Source organism: Astatotilapia calliptera, chromosome 8 (genome assembly GCF_900246225.1).
Source record: "Astatotilapia calliptera chromosome 8, fAstCal1.2, whole genome shotgun sequence".
Classification (NCBI taxonomy): Eukaryota; Metazoa; Chordata; class Actinopteri; order Cichliformes; family Cichlidae; genus Astatotilapia; species Astatotilapia calliptera.
Window position 1 is genome coordinate 9470187 of NC_039309.1, and position 22750 is coordinate 9492936.

At 38.4% G+C, this 22750-nt stretch overlaps 1 protein-coding gene across 1 annotated transcript; it reads right to left on the bottom strand.

Moving 5' to 3' along the window:
* Positions 1-1422: 1422 nt before the first annotated feature.
* On the bottom strand, positions 1423-21059 carry glud1b (glutamate dehydrogenase 1b). The gene is made up of 13 exons (XM_026178355.1): positions 20426-21059; positions 14398-14478; positions 14126-14181; positions 13729-13792; positions 12254-12348; positions 8042-8221; positions 6222-6359; positions 5970-6107; positions 5773-5853; positions 4736-4859; positions 3825-3916; positions 3533-3595; positions 1423-2020 (listed from the first exon to the last, which is right to left on the bottom strand). Exons 1-13 carry the CDS (start codon positions 20820-20822, stop codon positions 1901-1903), a joined length of 1629 nt encoding a protein of 542 aa, XP_026034140.1. The 5' UTR covers positions 20823-21059; the 3' UTR covers positions 1423-1900.
* Between the last annotated feature and the right edge of the window lie 1691 nt (positions 21060-22750).

The following is a 22750-nucleotide window of genomic DNA, read 5'->3' on the forward strand; positions in this document are numbered from 1 at the left end:
TTTGTTCATCATTTCTGCATTGCACAAAGACACAGCAGGTGGAACCAAAGACCTCAAATTTGGACTTATCAGACCAAAGATTTCCACTGATCTAATGTCCATTCATTGTGTTTCTTGGTCTCACCTGCTTTTTACTTGTCCTTAGTAATGGTTTCTTAGCAGCTATTTGACTATAAAAGGCAATTCCCACAGTTCAAAGTTTTTGCAATTTTCCAGACTAACTGACCTTCAGTTTTTAAAGTAATAATGGACTCTGGTTCTTGTCATATGAATTTTAACAGTTATCAGCTGTGTACCAACCTGACTTCTACACAACACAACTAATGGTCCCAATCCCATTAAGAAGGCAAGAAATTCCACAACTGAACCCTGACAAGGCACATCTGTGAAGTGAAAACCATTTCAGGAGACTACACGAAGCACACTGAGAGAAGGCCAAATGGTGGCTTTGAGGGATCTCAAAGTGGGTTTGCTACATAATTCCATACATCGTGCTTCATATATTTGATGGCTTCAGTATGAATCCACAATGTAGAAAGCAGTAATAAATAAAAAGACATTAGATGAGAAGGTCCAAACTTTTGACTGGTAGTGTAGTCAAAAGATACCATTCATTTAATTATTATTAACCCAACAGGGTGGCTGTGGAGCAAGTTGTCATGTAACTGAGAGGTTGGTGGTTCAATCCCTGGCCAAGATACTGAAGGCTTAGTTCCTCCCAACAGATCCGATGGAATGTCTATGAATTATTAAAAACGATTTTAAAAAAACTCGACTGTTTGTGAATAAGGCTTGTACTATAAAGCACCATGAGCGTTCAAACATAGAAAGTGCTATATAAGTATTAGTCTACTTACCAACTCTTTAAAAACAATTCCAAAGAAAAAATAATTTAATAGGAAATTTTTAAATAACTTTCCTCAAGCCTGTTTTTTTCCCAGTAATACTGCTGATACCTCCTTCAGGTCTTATTAACAACTTTTATAAAGTTGCAGGAAAAACACCAGATGTTACAGGATGAGCTCACCAGAAAATAAACACTGATAACACATTTCTGTATCTGAACATTTTTATGATTTCCAAAAAAAAAAAAAAAAAAATGAGTACAGTAAAAATAAAAATTTCCTCCAAAAATGCTGCAGTACTGAAACTGGACGGTTAAACTGAAGAATACTCAGGCAGGGATTGGCCGATCACAGTGACACCTCGGCCCATCCCTGCTCTTCTCTCTTGGCCAGTGGAAGAGTCGGGAAGAAGCTGCATTTACGATGAAACAACAGGAAAGGGAGGAAAATAAAGGGGAACGGGAACATGAAAACACAACTATGAAGAACACTGAATCTCTGTTGTGAATTCTAAAACTTGGCAAAACCATCACTAACTTTTTACACCTTAAGAGTGACAAGACATACTCAAGGGTAATAAAATTACTTTTTTCTCTTATTCACATGAAGTTAAATCTAAATCTGTTTGAGTTAACATTAGATTGAAGTGGCCGTGTCCCTTTTAGAGCAGACCTCCTCCTAAAAATAAGGCATCTGTAGTGCTATCAACTGAAACAACTGCAACAGGAGGGTCACACATGCTTTCAGCGATCACAAACACAGAGCTAAGAACATGGCTGCCATACAGCTGAATTATAAACACTTGTATGACGGCTGGGGGATTCTCTGTCTGTAACCTCAGGCAAAAAACAAGAACAGGACAATATTTAAAAAGAGTTGCAGAGATATAATGGCAGCACAAAGATCATGAAATAACTGTGTGAAAGGAGCCAAGGAGCAGCGGTAAACAGTGATATGTTCTGAAGGCTGTTTTAGAGGTGGAGAAAGGCAGGAGAGGGGATTCAACAGCAGAAGGGTGGAGGAAGGGAGACTAGTGTGGACCATTGGTCAGCCATTTATGTGAAGGTGAGCCCAGCCTCGTTGTACACCTTGAAGACCTTCTCGATGGCGTTCACATAGGCAGCCGTCCGCAGGTCCAGACCGAGGTTGTACTTGCTCGCTGTTCGCATGATTTGCTACAAAAGAAGATGATGACACAGGTTTTACATGCTACACCACCAAGTTCAACATTTCAATGGATGCAGTTTCCTGGTTTAACCTGGTCAGTCAGACATTTAACGTTTAAATAGTGAAAAGTAAAAGGACGTCTTTCAGGACAATATAAAAACTTTAACTATCCTCTTCTTTTCTCAGTCCCTTCCCCTCCATCAAGAGACTGCATCTCTTGTTTAGGGGTCTAAATGGGTCCACATCAGGGTTGAAACCGGGTTAGATTTATCTCAAAGGTTAACATTTATCAGATGTCCACATCATAGCAAGCTGCTGTTCTGTTTTTATGTTTTGTTTGCTTTTTCAAAAACAGCCAATACCTTTTGATTAGCCTTGTCTCATGCTTTCTTTCTTTATGGTAGATTTTTGTTCTGTTTTCACTGTTTTTTTTTTCACTGTTTTCACTGAGATTTGAATTTGAATGCTAATCAATAAAATCAAAATCAAATCAATCAAATCAAATCAGGAACTGGCTGGCATATATTTGGTTGAGAAAAACTAAATCTACTGTGTTTACACATCCAGCAAAGGAGTGTTCAAAGTCTTTTCAGTGAGTTTATACTAGATGGGTAACAGCAGTTCCAACAGTTTAGCCTTGACAGTAACAGTTGAAAAAGTTGAACTAATAACAGAGACCAGGTCGATAGACTGCATGTAATAGTTCCTTAAGATTCTGTCACTGCAGGAGTCAGAACAGGCTAGAGTAAGTTGAAGGAAATATAGAAAAGAGTTTATACAGTGTTCAAACTAGTACCTTCATAGAAAGGACTACAAAGAAAATGAGTTTAGACTTTATCCCATCAAAGTCTAATAAAACAGAACGAATATCAAATCAACGTTTAGCACATACTGTTATAAAATTTTGTTCCTGGAGGATCATCTGAAAGTCAGCACTTTCCTTCCTAATATTGTTACCTCACAGTATAAAGTTCTCTGAGATGACTGTAAAATAAATAAAAGTGTCATCTCACTGGTTATGAAACATGGACTGGAGCACCATAACCACATTTACACCTGCCTCTCCATCACTTTGTTTAGTGCATGCTTTCCGTCTCACATACCCACAGCCCATTTAAAAAAAATAAGGAGAAAACTCAGAGCCACAACGAGAACAAAACATCCACACAGACAGAAAGCTCCTCGTTTGAACCCCCAACATTTCTTCTGTGAATCGACACACAAACTGCTGCACCACCACCCCATCCTGGAGCTCCATTTCAGAAAGCAGGAAATGTGAGAGCTGTGGTTTAAGCACTGATGTCCAATTGACCATAAAACAAGCAAACCATAATTATGTTGTGTGTGTTGTTAAACAGGACTTAATGACACCTAACAGGATGCGCCTGCTTACAAGTGGAAGCATTGTGCCTGATATTTTGTCTACCTGAACCAGTTTTTCAAGGTGCAATTACAGTGATAAGAAGAAATAAAAAATGTTTGAGAACCACACCTCTGACCTTTCCTGCATGATCACTTACCCGAGCAGATCTCTCCATAGTGTAGGCCAATCCAGAGTGAACAATGTCCTTCTCTGAGGCACCCTGTAAAGGACGATTATGTGTTAACCCCACATCAGGCTGAGCGGGACACAATAGTAAAATAGTTCTTGGATTATTAATCAGTTGACAAAGAATAAACATTAGCTGGCCTGATCGCATTTATTGATTAGAATCAGTTTCATATGGAAGGAAATTCATCACACTGGTACGTGTGGTACTTTTACAACATTTAAACAAGAAATGCATGTGTATGACAGCAGCTGTTACTTACAGCAACTCTGGCCTGGAAGTCAGCAGTAGGTACGATGGGAATGGGTCCTCCCTGCTTGCCAAACTTCCTCTCTAAACTTTCCTGAACAGACACTAAAGGAGAAAACAGTAAAACAAAAATACAAATTAATCACAAATACTACAAATAGCAGTGATAACATGTCTGATTCATTGAGCGTATCATATAATTGGCTGTATGAGAGTGCCAATCAGAAAGTACATGAAGAAAGCAAAAGAGCGACACCAGAAGATAGGTGACCACAGAGTCAGTTGATTTTAAAAAAGGTAAGAAATTTAAGCATTTCTTCTCTAAATTCTTGCTGGCTACACGGTTTCACTCATTTTCTGTTTCTTTTGTTCTTTTTTTTTGTTGCCCAACAGCAGCAAAAGATACTGCTTGTTTTAAAGAAGCTTATCTATGAGAGCCGTCAGAACGTTGTTACTCAGAATGTTGTAAGTTGTTACTGTTGGGGGAAAGCAGCCTACCCTGGAACCACAAGAAATCAAATCGAGGACAAACTACATCTTAACCACGATGTAAAGGTGTTGTGTTTGTATTTCCTAGCGGAAAGATTTTGATTCAAGATTTAAAAAAAAAAAAAATTTTTTTTTTAAAAAAAGGGTACACAGGATGATTGTAAAGCATTTGAAGAAATTTTTCAGTCTATAAAACCTATTTACTACTCCAGAGAGGAATAAAAACTATAGAGATCTAATTCTGATCTGAATAAAATGTTTTGGGTCACACGTACGCACACACACAAAGAACTTGTACGAGTGATTTATTGCGTTTGTGTTTTATCATTATTTTTCATACCGATTTGCAGCATGTCTCTAACGAATAAAAGCTGTCAGACAATATAAATACAATCTGTGTCCAGACAAAAGCATGAACTGCAGGTTTGTACTCACTGAGGAGGTGGTAGTTTGAGTCCCTCTCATATTTGAAGGTTAGTCTTCCATAGCTGACATGGTTGAGATTCTTGAGCCACTCGAAATAAGATACCGTCACACCGCCAGCATTCAAGTACATGTCCTGCAAGTAGAAACAGTCTTCACTTCTCTGTATGGATAAGTGCACAGATGAAAAGGTCCTCTGTGTGGAAAATATGACTTTTAAAAATCTGATTATATATGTTAAAGGAGAAATTATTTAACAAGCACATATCGAAATTGTATTTTAAAGCAAGAACTAGAAACAACACTTAGTAATACATTCCATCATATTTCTAGTTAGAATTTATATTTACAAATGCATGTTTTCAGTCCCAGTCTATTTGAACATGAGGAAAATATTTTAATTTACAAAGAGTTTAACCCTCAGCAAATGAATGTGTTTTATCGAAACGTACGAGTGTGCTTTGATTAACCGTATTTGATGGATAGTAGTTTGTTTCTTGTGATCTGAGCTCAGAAGGATGGGACTTCGTGTCTTATTAACCAAGTCCTAACCAATTCAAATCTTAGACAAAAACATAATTACAAGAATATGTTTAAATAATAAAATAATATGCTATACTAATCTAGATCTAGCTTTTTGTATAAATTTGAAGATTTCATTTGCTGTGCTTTGCCCCTTTTTTCTGGAAAATTTTTTTTGAGGATGTAAACTGCTGAATGAGCAGAGCAGATTGTTTTTCCTGTTTATTTTTGCTTTTAGACTGTTTATTTCGTGTTACTGTTAAAAAAATAAATAAATGAAATGAAAAGATCAGCATGAAAATAAAATGAAATCGATGCTTTTGTTCTGTGAACAAAACCTTGTTTAACCTGTCATGCTTAAATCTGTTCTACAGTTCAGCTTAATTAAGTCTGAATGTGTATGAATGTGCAATGTGTGCACATGTATTGTCATTCAGGGAATCAAAACACACAAAAAATAATTCACTTTAAACAAACCATAAAACTAGCTTGTATTTCCCTGTGTGTTTGGTGGTGTGTGTGCTTACAGGAATAACCATGACGTTGTTTTCCAGGAAGATTTTATCAGCACCTGGGGTGGTGGGACCATTGGCACCCTCAGCAATGATCTGACAAAAATAAACAAATATACTTAACCACTACCTGAACTGCTCAACCTTAATAATTTTAATCAAACTGACAGTTTAAAATCACAGCAGCTTTTGTAATCAGACAAAGAGTTTACCTTGGCCTTGATCTTCGGAGCATTGTTACGTGTGAGCTGCTTTTCTCCAGCTGCAGGAATCAGGATGTGGCAGTCCGCTTCCAAAATGTTCCCCTCATAGGGTTTGGCTCCTGGGAAACCCACGATGGTGCCATGTTGCTGTAGAGATGGATGTTTCAGTGGAGAATGAATAAGTACAATTTAAAAAATAAAATTAATTAATTAATTAATTAAGAAACGACAGAAATGAGGGGAAGACAGCAGTGCTGATACCAGTTTATAATCCTCCAGCTGTTTGGGGTCGATACCATCTGGGTTGTAGATGGCTCCATCAATCTCTCCAATGCCCACACACTTGGCCCCAAACCTGTGCAGGTACCTCATTGAGTGGAGACCCACATTACCAAAGCCCTGTGAAAGTCACAGCACATAGTTACAAATAATTATTCCCCTTCCCAATCAACAAACAAAATGATGTTCATTTTTATAAGCTACATACTCTGCTGCCACCATGTGGCCAGATGAGGTTAAGAAGAAAAAAAAATCATCAAATCATTATTTCATTTGACTATAAATGGGTGACAGCAGTACAGTATATATGAGATTTGAAATTTCTCTATGCATTCATCTGCACACACTACAAAACAGAACAAACATGTGAATATATATATTACTAAAACCAGATGCAGCAAGGAAAAGAAAGATAATTAAACACTAATAACCAAGATTCTGTATATCCAACTCCAGAAATTGGGATGTAGAAAGAAGATGACATTGTGTATATAAGTTATAGATAAACCCCAAAGCAAGAGTCTCATAGTTTTAAAGCAACAATAAAGTTAATATCGCTAATATCGTTGCTGATATCGCCTTTTGGCCACTAACAGAGCTGTTGGATAAAGACAAGAACAGAGACAACTTTACAAATGATTTAAAAAAGAAAAAAAGAGAAAAAAAAAAGAAAGAAAAAGCGAGTAAATATATACCCCTGCTTTCATCTTAATACCACATTAAAGATCTGCTCTGTCCTTTCTCACTAATAAATCTCTAAGAAAAATGTAATCTCAGCGCAGCACAGAGTAATCCCCAAACACAGACACGGATTAGCTTTTTGAACATCCACATCATGAATCAGCTGTCGTCACAGCTTCTTCACCTCCTCACCCTATCATCCCTCACTTTAAACCCACTCAGCAGTAATCATCAGCCTTCAAAATCTTTGTTTCTTTACAGTCACTGAATCTGAACTATCTGCCACTTTACAAATCTCAGTGAAGCCAGGACATTAAACTTCAAACATAATCTCAAGCAAATACAAGAAGATCCTTTAAAAAAATAAAATAAAAAATCTGAAATCTGCAAGTCTTGCAGCTAACTTCACGGAGATGGTTAACTAAATGAAATGGATGTAAACACACAGAGCTATTGATCGAGAGTATCAGACTGCACTGCTGTCATGAAGAGGGGAAATTACAGAAAGTATTCCAAGAAAACAGCAGACACCACTGCCGAGGGCTTTCCTGCTTAGTTTGCGTCAGTGACACGTGAGGAGCTGCCATGTGACTACTGGAAATGAAACTGCTAAGCAAAATGCTGCTCTTTGACTTTTTATCTCTGCAGGCACACTTCTGCTTTCACATGGTTACAGTTAAAATCAGCACAGCTTTAAAGAAAAGACAAGTTCCTTTTAATCAACACTGCAAATGATTCCAATACTGCATTTCATTGATGAGTTTTCATGCCTGATTCTAAAACATATTAGTTTAAACTCAAACTGTTTTTCACAAAACCAGCTGGAACTTGAGCAGCAGAGCAGCCCAGTTTCTTTAACTGGTTACTCTCGATGAATCATCCTTTTCCATAAACAAAGAAGGGAAAACTTGAGCTCGCTGCTGCCTGTGCGGTATGAGGAGATCAGGCAAAAACAGATGGCATGGCTCTGATTGAGGCACAGCTTTAAAACCCCTCATCACGACTTCAAATGAAAACTTAAGTCCTGTGACTATCAGGGAGAAAACAGCCGCACAAGAGTCTGCATCACTGAAGTCATTCTTCTTTGTTTCTCTTATCAAAGTGTACATGCGTCTGTGTACCTGGATAACAAAGGTCTTGTCCTGGAAGCCAGGAGTGAGGCCCAGCATGCTCATGTAAGAAGCCTCATTAATGAAGTTCTCAATGCCATGGAAAACTCCACGACCAGTGGCTGAGATACGCCCGTGGATTCCTCCTTGACTGATAGGTTTTCCTGTCACACATGCATGTGCGTTGATGTCCTGTAAGGAGAAAAAAAAGAAAAAAGAAATCAGACCACAGCTTAAAACACTACTATATACACAGCATCTTTGCACACAGATTATTGAAACCTCAGTTGGGCAGTGTTGGACGAGAAACCGACAAACACAAAAACTTCCAGCATTATAACGAATAATGTAAACCAAAGAAACCAAGATTTTTTTAATGAATCAGGTATCTGGTATGTGCCACATACAACCTTATTTAATCAGTAGGTAGGCTAGACCATTACAAGAATTTGCAATAATTTCTGCTTAACCAAAAACACCTTGTAGTATTTAAAAAAAAAAAAAAAACTAACAATATTTTAAATGTTTATGATTCAAAACACTTGCCTAGATTCAACTATATAATTCCACAAATTTAGACAAACTCTTTAAAGCTGGCACCACCAAAAATGAGCAACCATGCATGAGTAATTTTTTCACTGCAAAGTTCAGACAAAGCCATCCAGTAGGCCAAATATTTTGCCAAGCCAGAGCCAGTCTCCAGTGACCATGTCATAAAATGTCATGTGTGGCCCAGGTACCATGACACGTACTACACGTACTACCCAAGCTCCTCTTCCCTCAGATACCCAGAGTAGGAATTTGTGACCTACTCCATGGGGGTATCTGGAGCAGAGGTCACATGACTGTGTGAGGCGACCAGAGAGAAGAGTGGAACAGGACCAACACAGTTTTTAAATCATTGATATTCACACATGAATGAGCCAGAAGTGGTGACTGCTGGATATTGACCTTAACTGGAACATAGCACCCATCTCATGAATGTGAGCCAAAAAAAATGACTACAACACAACCAGCAGGCCAATTTGGTAACGCTGGCATTACAACCTTTGTAGGGAATCTCCCAGTGTGAACTGGATCTATTTGTTTATAAACTAAACACTGATTACATTTAATTATCAGCATTCATTCTTGCACATCCTTTCTTAATTTATGAACATGCATAGCGTGCATCTGTATTATGTACCTGGCTATATTGTTTCATGTTTTTTTGCACTTCTCTCAGATCCTGATCTCAATGACACAAACTGTTTTAAGAGTTTAATAATAACAAGAACAACAACAACAATAATTTAAAGTAGAAATATGTCTGTTACATGGTTTAAATCCTTAAGTTCTCAGTGTTTCTGGAACACCACTGTGTTCATCAATGTTGCTTGTCTCTTACCAACCAAGTATTAATAGGAAAAAATAAATGTCAAGAATAGACTGAGATATTACTTTTGTGTTTGCTTTTTGGATGTCTGAGGTTGTCCTTGAAAGGCATGGATACAAGAGTGTGCACCTAGGAGTGTTCCTGTGGTCAAAATGGCCTGCCATGTTGTGGTTAGTTGTAGATGCTTGCTGTGTGCCATAGTTGTGAGCTTTTTGTTTATTTGTTCGCTTTGTTTGTTTGTCGATTTAAAAATGAAAATAAATCTTATTTAAAAAAAATAGACTGAGATGTGTACTATTAAGCAAGATTAATGGGATAGCAAGAAATGTCGGTTTTCTGTGTCATAAAAGTGTTTTGTTTGGTTTTTTTTTAACTTGGCAAATCCCTATGGTGACTCATGTGCAGCACATAACCTGGTCTGCAGCAGGCTGTGCTCAAACTTTCGACTGAAAGCACCATGTTTTTTTTCGAATTCTTTTATTTAAAACAATTTTTCAAGTGCAATAATTGTTGGAGGAATACATTTTATATGTGCGAGTTGTATCTCACTGCTGCCAAGTCTCTTCCACAGCTGAAATATTTCAGCTATTCTTGACACAGATTAAAAAAATCGAACAGGCCATCACCAAGAATGCCTTCTCAATTATCAAAGTTCGTTCTACTTACTTGTAATAAGTGGCATTCATGAAAAGGCATATAATGCGTGAAATGCTCCTTTTCATGTGAGTAGGGCTGGGCCATATTATACCGTTCACGGTAATACCGGTATAATGTTAGGCAACGATAGGAAAATGAAATATCGCGATAGAATGGGAGTAAAACGCGCATGCGCAGTGCCTTTGTTTTCATACGCACATGGCCGATTGTTGAGTGAAACAGATGAACCAGAATTGGTTTGTAAAAATGGTGCAACTTCCGTGATGTGGAACTGGTTTGGTGTTTGTCCGTCAGATACACAACAAAGCACATTTTTTTGCAGAACATGCAAGGGGCCGTTGTTATTGTCGTATTTGTCGGACTAAGATGCTCTTAAATCTGGGAGTAATCTGGGTCCTAAACTCCGTATGCTTCAGGTCAAACAACACTGCAGCATCACTTAGAGTTAAAAACTGTCTAAATTCTTTCATCTTTAATAAAACGATCAGCATTGCTGCTTTACCAGGTGTAACTATAAAGTTTAACTTCCAGGCATCCATGAAAACAAAAGTTATTACATTTAACGGAGTTAGAAGTTAGCAGGAAGCTAGCGGAAGTTAGCTCGCTAGTTTCGCTAGTTACCTAAGCATGATATTGCATGTTCTGACTGAGAGATTTCTGAAAAAATCAAACGTACAGCTCTGCTATCACTTGCAACATAAATGAAGACAGGAAACTAAACAGCAGTGACGTTTGTAGGGTTACTGAAGTTGGGCTAGCTGGTATATAATGATGTGCTACGTGATCGCTAGCGACACAGCTATGTTAGCATAACATAAACAGTGAAGCTGGAGGACGAACACTAACACTTTTCCACTTATAAAAGTTAACGTGAAGGTTCTTCATGGTTAGAGACAAATGCAATCGCATGGCAGGATGCTGTAAACGGACCAAACTTCAGTCAGGAGAACAACTGAGATAATCCATCCACAATACGAGGTTAGTCATTAATATACTGCAACAACATGGGAATAGAGCAGCTGCCAGAGAATTCAACATTAATGAATCAATGGTAAAGAAGTGGAGGAAGCAAGAAGAATGAGTTTAATAAAGTTTGATTTATCTGACTGCTTTGTTTCGCTTAATGTGCCTTATAATCCCGTGCACCTTATGGTCCGAAAAATGCGTACTGCACACTGCAGTTTAATGTTGCAAAGCACCTCTTTTTAACTTCAGTGGATATTATACATGGTTATGCTCAGGATATGTCAGCCCATTTCTACTGGAAATGCCTTTTGGTTAAACTTTCAGCAAGGAATTTGCATTTGCACTGTTATATTTTTATAAAGCTTTAATGTACATAAAAACCAGCTTCTTGTTTAAGTGAAAATAAATGGAAGGTTGTCTTTTTGCGCTAGTAATGTTGTGGAGTTGTATTTTGTCTCGCATCAATTATATCGTTGGTTATATCGTTATCGCAAATTTTCAAATATATATCGTGATAAATATTTTTGGCCATATCGCCCTGCTCTACATGTGAGCATGCACAGAAGTGAGAAGCCCAGCTTATGTCATTAACTAATAACAGCAGTTATTAACTTGTCTGTCATCTGTGGGGGGATTTTCGATCCAGCTAATGCGCAGAGAGCCTGACTGTGTTGAACCTCCTTGGCAGTACAGCCCTCAGGATTATGCAATCAACACTGTTAATAATTTGAAAGGGATTATATTTTTTAACTTTGAAACAATAAGGTGTTGTAAGCAGAGAGAGGGTAAAAGATATGAGTAATATTATGGTCTTTTCTTGCTGCTAATAAGTAAAATATCAGTCAACAGAGTTCTCTGACAATTATAGTTTTTAGATCAAACCAGTTCTAAACAACACATGATCCCATGTGAAACAATAAACATGGGTAAATATTTTCCATGTTTAATCAAATAAGCCTTGTTTGACAGACTGAGATAGCACAATGATTAGCTGATAACACGAACAGAGGCCTCAGTCTGAAAAGACCCTTTTAAGACATGAGGAATGCTTCTGTGGTCAGCTGGAAAGGGCGAGGCAGGAAACCACTGTTCATGGTTTATGTATGACTCACTCCTTGTTTTTTTAACTTAGCCCATTTTAAAATTTGTGCCAAAACTGCAGCCAAGTCAGACAGACTGGCTATGCCGTCTACAAAATAATATATCCATTAAGTCTGAGAACTTACAGTATGTGCAATAGTGTTCGCATACGTGTCGGCAATCCAGGACATTTCCCTCTCGCCTGTGCTCATGTCAGGAGCAGGGACATCGATGCCAGGTCCTGTTGAGCAAAGACAGAAAGGAAAGGAAAGGGAGAGAGAGAGAGGTGAAGAGAGTTTAAAAAAGAAAAAAGAAAAAGAGTATAATATCACAAACTCTGAGCACCAGGCTTCACGTCCTTGTGTGACATAACCATGTGCCTCAAAGGGCCTCAAGATGTGAAAACAGCAGCAAGCATGCAGACAGAAAGTAACTGAATCTGTCCACTGACAGATAGACAGACAAGTGCTGCAGGCAGATGGTGGGTACCTTTTTACCTCCAAGCTCCACAAGCAGCAACTATTGTTGACTACAGACAGCGTCATATCCCTCAGTAGTAAAGTAAACACATTATGAACATTTTAAATGCATCCAGGTAAGGGTGAATAAACAGGTGGTATTGGGGCCCATTAACCCATGGAACCAGTGAACAAGTTTTCTGTGACTTTGCTCAACATACTAAACACATCTATGCCAGCTTCCTGGAGAAAGTAAATGAAATTACCATTTTATTCTCTGTGAGGTTGAGTTAAAAAATAAATTATTCTGCCAAATGAACAAGTAGTGACAAATATGCATACGTGTTCCCTTGTTTTGACCTTTTAAAAAAAAAAAAAAAAAAAAAAAAGGTTCTTTAATGTGATCTTAAAAGGCTGATTTTGTCAAAAGGTTTTCCATCAGCTAAACTGGAACGACCTGTGCCAAACAAGAACAATTATGTACCCTCAAGCAACTAACCCAGTATTCTTTCCCCATATACTGCAATTAAGCAGAACATTTTATGTCAATTTGTACTTCCAAACTAAATTAGTTACTTTGCAGATTCTGATTAATAATACATAACCAAAGTTATGATTTACTATTAAAGTATACCTGGCAATATACCCAGCAGTATGTGAAGTTTATGAGCCCAAAAATTAGCCTCAACTTTGCCACCTACTGCCAAGCTTAGTATTTAAAGTATAAATCTAGAAAAAAAAATCAATAAGACGGATTTTGAAATATATTAGTTTTACTTTTGTGACTTTTGATACTTTAGCACCCAAGTTTCAATTTTTAAAATGCCAACTTTTACTCTGTAGGTTATCCCTATGTACTTTAACTTAAGAAAAATATCAGTGTACCTGCATCTTGTCCTGACTATATACTGTAAATATGCATTAGCTAATTTTTTTTATGATTTTTTGGCTTCTCCACCTTTATAAAAATCAGAACTGAGTTTCCTTAACCATTATTAGTTGTCTGCCCTTTTACTTGACACAGACACACTCTGAAGGACCCCAACCTGAATAAACACCATTAGAAGACTGGAAATGTTTACCTTCATGGGTGCAAGTATTTACCTCTCACTTCTAAAGCCCATTAAACAGTTAAAACAACCAACCACACACTAGAAACTCACCAATGAAGCCCTTCTTGGCCAGCTCAATCGTGAATCTCCTGGTAATCTTCTCCAGCTCATTGTCCTGCAACAAAGTGTGGTTACATTACTTCCAGAAAACTAAACAGTTCATATAAACAAATTCCTATCAAATGTTAAGAAAGATGCGTAAGGCATCTGTGAGGTTTTGTGAGGGTTTTCTCTTCAGTTGACTATAAGCTTAGATGAACAGTTGATGACCTTTAAATAAATGACAGTGCCCTATAATTAAGCAATCAAAGACAACAACAAAAGAAAAAAGAAAAAGGCTTGTCTCCTTTACCACCTCAAGTTTATTGAGTGATTGATCTCTTATGTTGTTGTTGTTACGAGGGTTTTATTAATTATGTGAGAATAGGCTTGCAATCAGAAGGCTTACAGAGTAATTCTTAGTATTGATCTTGACTCCAGCTTTGGCTCCCCCAAATGGCACATCTGGAAGATAATAATACAGCTTTATAACCACAAGAACATGCATACATTACTTTGCAAATACACATGAAGACATACAAGATAGAAGCAGGAAAAAAAGAAAACTATTTTTTGGCATTTCCACATAAGTACCAACCTCCTGTACAGTATTAATATGTGTACAGAGTTCAGGGATGACCTTCTGTAGACTTTGTGGAAGGCTAAGACTTTAATGCTTACCAACAACAGCACATTTGTAGGTCATCAGAGAGGCCAGGGCTTTCACCTCGTCCACAGACACATCTGTACTGTAACGGATACCTGAGGGAAACACACACAGAGGGAACAATTTGTAACAGGGCCTGTATAGAAAAGCTGAAAATAAAGATCTCAATGGTTTTCCATGCACAAAATGTAACCTTCCCCCATATTTTCCATGTTTTTATTAGCTCATTAATCAGTTCAAGTGTGTTATATATTGATAGAAGATTGTATATTCAGTCTGTAACCTGGATAAGTCCTTGACTTCAGTCAAACAACCACCTTTCCTTACAAAGGTTTTTCACTGAACTGCCCTTCAAGTATCTGTCTCCCAGCCATAATAATGAATTCTCTGAATTCTCTAAATACTAATGGAAGGCACTTCAGCATTTCCTTGATTATTTTCTTTAGCAGAGGATACATTGGACCTTTTTTTCCAAAGAAAGGGAGATCATGCCATCTTCCCAGTAAAGCACCAAAAAACCCCAAACAAACAAACAAACAAACAAAAAGTCCCGACACATAATTAATATGTTAGTTAAGATTGAATTTGCCATTGCATGGCATGACTTGCTGTTTTGAAGCTTCAGTGGTAGGCTATTAAAGGCAGGGATGAAATTACTCTGCTGCAATAAAATATATTTCTTATCAAGCTGTTGCCATATGTGAAGACTGTAAAACAGCTAACAAGTAAGATTATGAGCTACATTAAAATGACAAGTGAATTTAGGGGTTACCATTTTCCATTAGTTATATTGCCAGCTTTTATAACCATCTTTAATTAGAGACTTCACAAAATTAGAAGTGGACTGGATCACATCTCAAGCATGAAGTGATAATGAGTGGACATGGACAGTATGGGCAACTAATCTCAACGCGATACCCATTTTATTTCACTTTATAGGGCATCCATTCCCCGTCTAAAACCACAGCCTTGGTGGGCATGAAGTCATATTGCTCACTGGTATTTTATTTTACTTTTTTTTTTAACATGACCTCCATGAAACAACACGATAACAACAAGTTGGTGAAGGTATTTATAATGCACTTTTTATATTCCATTATCAGAACATTGCACTTTCACCACAGCAGCATCAGACCAATAACATCCACTGTCATATCATGAAGCAGCCAGAGTATTCTTGGTCTTAAAGTGTCTCCCCTGTCTGTAGAGGTTAGCAACAGCAAAAGAAAATGAATAACAGAAGGACTGTGAAAAACCAGACTAATAATGACTACAGAAGACCACATGAATGGGGTCAAAGATCGCCAAGTGTGTACGGCAGTCAGGGCAACATTAAAGGGTGGGTGGAGACCAAATGAACCAATCGTAGCCCCCCATTGTGACCCCAGCCCTTCAGCTGGAGTCATACCTTCCTGTTTTCTGGCGTTTACTAGCGTCACCGCAGCAACATGTGCAGCATTACATGAGATCATATAGCATGTCACGCTACCCCCGTCTCATTGGCACAGTGTGTGTGCGCACACAAGTTAGATGGCAATACCAAAAATAGTGCAGGGTCCAGGGTTAGCTTACACACACAAACCCAAGGACGAAGCGCACAAAGAGGAGACAGCAGCATGTTTTGTGTGTGCATATCTAGCTATGCTTGTTCAACTGAATACTGAAAACTACAGCACAAGTAAAAGCCCCTCCTACTATGGAATCATCTTACACAGAGGCCCTCCAGCACAGACAAACACCACCAAAGCAGTTTTAGCCAGAGTCAAAAGGGAACTCACTAGCATTTTAAGATTTCTCTTAACCAGGTTTGTTCATTTTTGCTTAACAGATGTTCTAAAATGTCAGGAAAATGCATACATTTCTGCCAAAGGCATCATATTCTCATTTTCTTTAGAGTGCATTTGTTACATACATAACAAATCCCACCAAATAATCATTAGGAAGCAGGAAACATCCTCCACTTCACTGGATTACGGAATTTTATCCGTACATACTAGTATTTTCATTACTGCAGTTAGAGCTTCTGCTTTCTTTTCTGTTCTGGCAATACTGCATTAAACTATAGTGAATGGAAAAAGGAGGTACTAAAAACATTTAAAAACAAAGCTCTGTGTTTCAGAGCATTGCCCCTGCTCTTATTTTCCATTCATCCAAAGATCAGCTGAATTCCCACAGCCAGCAAAGGACAATTGTATGTTTACTGATCAAATTTTAAAAAAGGAGGGGGAAAAAAAAGCCTGACTACCAAACCATCCCCCATCCAACCATCTTTTCCCCACCCAACCAACAGAGACCCACAGCAACAAGTACCAAAACAGACTGTAAACACATTCCTCTAAAATGGGTGGGCAGATTTTTGAGTTTTCTCTCAAAGTTAAACTTCCTTCAGCACTCAAACTAATGGCTCTCTCTTGTCCAAACAAAAGTGCCAATTATCTAACATTAGATTTTTTTTAAATGTTATTTTTAGACTGCAAAATTCTTTGCCATAAATATATTTAAATAGTACTATAACCTGTACATTGGAATTCTTTTTTAAAACCAGGTTGTTTTCTGTCTCAAACTGGGGAGAAACTGCACGTGTTTACATCATTAGTTCCCATACAGTGGAGATAAAGAGTTGGCGTTTCTTGATTTAATAAATGCATTTCCATGTTACTTTATTTGTTGACTGTAACTACTATTGAAAACTACTATTCATGGTGTTAAAAGCTCGGCTAATTATTTTTCAATTTTTCCTCAAGAAATATTAACAGACTTGAAATGATAAGGGACACACTTATTAACTTTCAGTCCTTCAAAAATCAGAACACTGAATAGACCCATTTAAAGGAATTTGGACAGCTGTAAGCAGATATTTTTATCAAGGTGTAATTCACAAGTCTTTTAGTGTTTGAAGTGTAAATTTGTCAGAGAAAGCCTCTGATTAGGAACGGAGGACTGTGACACCGTTTTGTGTTGTTAAATGTGCATTTTAATGAAACTGGTTCTACTTAATGTCTACAAGTTTTTATGCAGTATCAGATGTCCTCTGTATCTCCATTTTTTTCAGTGTTGCACAGTTCACATGTGACATGAAATAACCTACAAATGTATTACACTTCTGCACAAAAAAGGAGAACAATGGTAATCACTATGCAGACTATACAAAATCTCAGTAGCCTTCTTCAGTTTTGCATGCACATTCACACAGACAACACTTCTTGCATTCACATATCCAGTTAAAGGCAGTGTGGTCCAGCCTGGCAGCTGTCAATCTATGTGGCTCTCAAAAGGGGGAAGATGAGCACAACATGCACACTCAGACAGCCTTTGCACTTTGTAGTTTGATCTGAATACAGCAAAAGCTTCATACACTACATCAATGATTAAGCCATTGAAAGATAACAACTTCAAACCATATTCAGACCATTATCCATGGGACTGTCATGAAGGACCAATGCTTCAAGCTATTTCAAATCTGTAACAACTGCATATGACGGCTAAACCAATATAAGATCATAAACTGGGCCTGATAAGAAATACGTTTAAATGATGTACTTTATTCTACTCATTTCATTTTTACTGGCTCAAAATGATAATTTCTGGACATTAGAAAATTAAATATGTATTTTATACTGAAGTTAATTAAACCCCACTTAAAAAACAGACAGGTGGGTTTCCCTTGTTAAAAACCCAGAACCAACCCAGTGGTAGGCCTTTAATAGCGTACCACTGAAAAGTGGGGAGACGCCCAGGCCCCTTTTTTGATATGCTGGGTGTAGAAATCACTCTTCTTCTCTTGAAAGTGAAACTAGGTGGTTGTTGCTTTGTGGTCATCAAAGTGCCAAATATGCATTTTAAAAACTCAGCAGCAATGCCACTTCCCAAACTCAGTTACTCCAAATTCCACAACTTTTGCTGTGAGCAACTTCATGTATCAACTGTTCTTTTTCTGTATACATCTGCCAACCAAAAGAAAAATGCAGCTAACCAAGTTACAGCTCAGCTGTAGGGGGCTGTTGCCATTAAACGTTTATAAGCTGTCACTACCATGTACCTCTTGTCAGTGGTACATGGAGACTTTCTTATATGCCTGAAAGGTGTAGTTGAATAGAAATAAATTGTTCCTACATAAAACTGCTCACAATAAGATCTGTATATTTTATTTTGATTAGTCATGTCATTATATTTGGGAAGAGATATTGCTGTTTTCATTTATTTTTTCTTTTAAATGGGACAGTTTGGTCGACAGGCAAATGCCATTTATTTCCACTCTTCGATTTTATGATACCTACAAAACTGGGTAACACACCAAATAAAGAAAAACCAAAAAAAATCAATAAATACATCTGATTTTGTGTCAGTTACACATTTTTATTACTACTATTGCGACTACACAAAACGTAATGAATAAGATTTAAATTTACTATATTACTAAATATCAAAGGGTGTAACTGTGTAATTTGAGTAGTTAAACAAGTAGTCGCAAGTAGCAAATAGTTAAACAGATTGGTTTCTTGTGTAGTGCAAACTACAATCAGCTAATTTGTAGGTGTTAATTATCTGGTTGGTTCTGTGGCTGCAAAAGTGCCTTACTGCAACAGTATATAATGAGAGATTAACGATATCTCACATGGATGAATAAAGTTTGTCTTACACAAAATTAAATACAAGTTGGCCTTGTCCACAAAAGACTAGAGATAGATCAATAGATGAATAAATATACTTTACACACATTCACGTGTACACCTTTGTGGTGAACTGTGCCCTGTTACTGTTACTGTAACCATAAGCTATTAGTCCAGCATGATCATGGCTTTAGATTTTCAGGAATAATGCTACTGTGAAGGGCAGTTCATGCAAGACTGTTCTGATTTGTCTTTGGATCGGGGAGATACTCGTGATGCTGGACAAGCTTATTGATTTTGAACGTCCCTATATTGCTTCTGAGTGCTGGTTACTGCCTGGACAGGCAGTAGTGCTATAAATTCATAAATGGGTTATATTACCGTTAAGTGGTTTGTCGGGTGGGTGGTGGTGGGTGAAACATATTTCATGTGGGTGCCACACTGACTCATCTAGGCAGATAGTTTACCAACCTTTTTTTTTAACCAATTCTTTTGTACAGGGCTCAGTGGCAACATGCAATGACCATGTCTTGAACAGAAATAGGTCTCCCCTACGATGGGGCTGTGTTCACTAGACTAAGCAGCTGCTGTGGAAAGGTTTCACAGTGTCATTACCAGGCTAGTGTCTCTCCACACCACTGAAACTTGCCCTTTGTCTGGTCAGCAAATGAAATGCATGTCTTCTTTCTTCAGAGAATTCCTCTTCTCTATAACACCCTCCCCCATCTGTCACACTGACAAATAGGATGCCTAGAAACACAGCCACCCCCTCCTAAATTTTAATGCCTCATCTTTTCTTATATACATTGAAACCTTCTGTTCACAGTTTACCCAGGGTGAGTCGCAGCAGTAGCCGATTGAGGCTTCTGGTTTTGAACCTTGAACTATATACTCAAGAGCAAATGCAATAGCATACCATGTTTTTGCAGTAGTTTTAGGTGGATCTTAATGTAGACTTTGTCCTGTTTTCCTGTGTTTTGTGCTGCACATGGGGAGATGTCAGCATAAAATTATGTATGACACCTGATGCCAGTAGGTCTGTTTTCTCCATAACATTTAGAGTGAGACTGTGCTTTAACTCTTGATCAAACCACAGGCTGACAAACTTAGTATGCATGCATAACTACCTTAAAAATTGAAGTTTTTTAAGACTGGACAAAGTATGGGTAACTGCTAGTTTGCAAGCTAACCAACTAGAGCAGATACAGGTGAGGAGGAAGGTCACTGTTGTTGTGACACATAATAAAACATAGGAAACATGATGCTAATTTAGCAGTAAAACGTCTAAGGTTCAATTACTGGAGTAATTCGTGTTTTTAGTTTATTTTATGCTTTTTCAAAGCAAGCTAGCATTGCTGCTAAATAGTGCTAAAAAGCTGGCTAAAGCTAGCTGTCAAACGGGTTGGTGGAGGTGGTTTGGCTCAGTTCTTACCCCCTTTGCACGGTGTCCTGTGCTGGCTGTGTTGGGCGCGGTAGCCCTCCACCACCTCCCACTCTCCGTTATCCCTCTTGATGGGGAAAGACACGCTCAGGACGTGATTACAGGGCTTGATGATGCGCAGGATGCCCCGCACACGGTTCCGCTTCTGCTCTGGGCTCTCCCTAGTCTTCAGATCCTCCACCAGCTTGTCCTCTACGATAGCGGCCCCGCGGTCGAAGAAGCCCTCGACCATCCTGAAGAAGTTAGGGTCGTCGGGCTGGTTTGCTGCGTCGGCATAGCGACGGACCCTCATCAGGGAAGAGGACGCCGGGAGAGCGGAATCCACGCACCCCGAGGCCAGGGCACTACCCGCAGAGCGGCTCAGCAGCTCCCCGAAATACCGATACATGACTGAAACTAGCTAACCGTGTGAACAAACTAAAGAAAAGGAAACTAAATAACAACAAGGACAATGGGGGTGACGACAGGAAAAGGGGTTAGAATGAGAGACACAAAAGCTCTTCACCGTGTCCCGTCCTCTGGCCGAGTGGGAAATGGCATGTCGTGTCAGTTTGCTTTAAAAGGCAGCGCGAGCCGACCACACCAACTGAGGCTCTCCCAGACGCACGCGGAAGAGGAGGGCCTACATGGGTACGCGCAATTGCCAAACCGTTAAGAGTGCGCGCTCCCGGGTTTGAACCGTTGTTTTATATTTCCAGTGAAAAGAAAAGGTCCGGGCACAAATAACCGGCACGAGCCTCCTCTTTCTCTCTTGAGTAATCAGGCATATAGATCGGTGCAAAATTATATCTAATATAAAACATAAACTGGTTTTCATCAGGATAATGCCATATTCAGTGCTGTCAGAAACTATTCTGCCGCTGCTTAATTTCTTTCTTGAAGTTAAAGACAGTGTTTATGATTCAGCAATAAGAAAGAGAGTGGGGAGAGTTAGCATCCATGGGAGAATTCCAATGAGAAAGCCACCATTGACCAAAATAAACACAATCTGTCAAATGCCAGACGAGGGATTCTTGGCATCCTGATGATCCCCAGAACGATAGGGAAAATGTTCTGTCGAGAAAAAAGTTAAACTTTTTTGGAACGTTTCAAGGGCAGCATTTCATGAAAGAACATATAGGCTGTCAACCATGGTGGTGGTAGTGTAATGGGGTGGGGCTGCTTTGCTGCTTTATGAGCTGGAAAACTTGCTGTTAATGGAACCATGAATTCTGCCCTTTCCTAGAAGGAGAACGGCCAGTCTGAAGCTCAAGTGCATTTGGGTTGTAACTGGTTATCTCAAACACTTTATTGCAGTTCTTGCTGCTGAGGTTGGCACAACAAGTTATTAGGTGTACAGGGTAATTAGTTTTTCCACATAGAGCCAGCTAGGTTTGGGTGGCTTTTTTGCTTCACAAATGAAATCATCCTATAAAAACAGCGTTTGTATTTACACTGTTTATCTTTGTCTTTTTTTAATGATGTAAAACATGTAAGTGTGACAAATATGCAAAAACCTGAGAAATCAGGAAGACCTACCAACACCTACACACTTTTGCTCCTCTTCTCTTCCTCTTTTTTAAAATTTCCATCTATCTAAGGATCTCAACATTTCCTCCTCCCTTTCCTAGTTCAATAACACTGTATTCTTCTCAGTTATCATCAAACCTTCTTGTGTGACATTTCAAGTGCTCTAGAGCCTCCAAGCAGCTGTTTAGTTTGCTTATGCCTCAGGTCGGTGCTGGATAAACCATAGAAAGAAAACCAAATGTTGTATAAAACTACAGCAGCTGAGCGTGTGTTTTAAGGAGCGGCACTGACTCTTCCATCCTGGTTTCTTCTGATTGGTAAAAGGCATCTACTTCTGCCTGGGAATCTCAGCAGCCTTATGTATTACTCAGGGGATGTATTTAACATGGTAAGAGACCACAAAGAGTGAGCAGTAAGACTGGAAATCAGTTCTAAAGTGATGTCTTGATACCGATTATTATGTGTATATTATTATGTTATTAAATGAATTGGAGTATTATTATAGAATGACTAGTACAGATATTTTAAAATGTTTACATGTATTTAATTATGTTTTTGTTTTTTTTGCTATCACAGTTCTCCCAGATTTTTCTGCTGCGGCTGATTTAGAAGAGATACAACTAAACTGCACCAGTCTGCAACTGTTTATCTTACACAAAGATCAGTGCTGGGGTTATAGTATTTGTGTAACGGCAACAAATCTTTTCCAAAAATCACTGATAACAGCAAGTTTGTCCACAGCCTGTCCTGCATGCATTTCAACATATTTCTGAACCTGGTTATAGGACTTTCAGCCATGGTTACCTT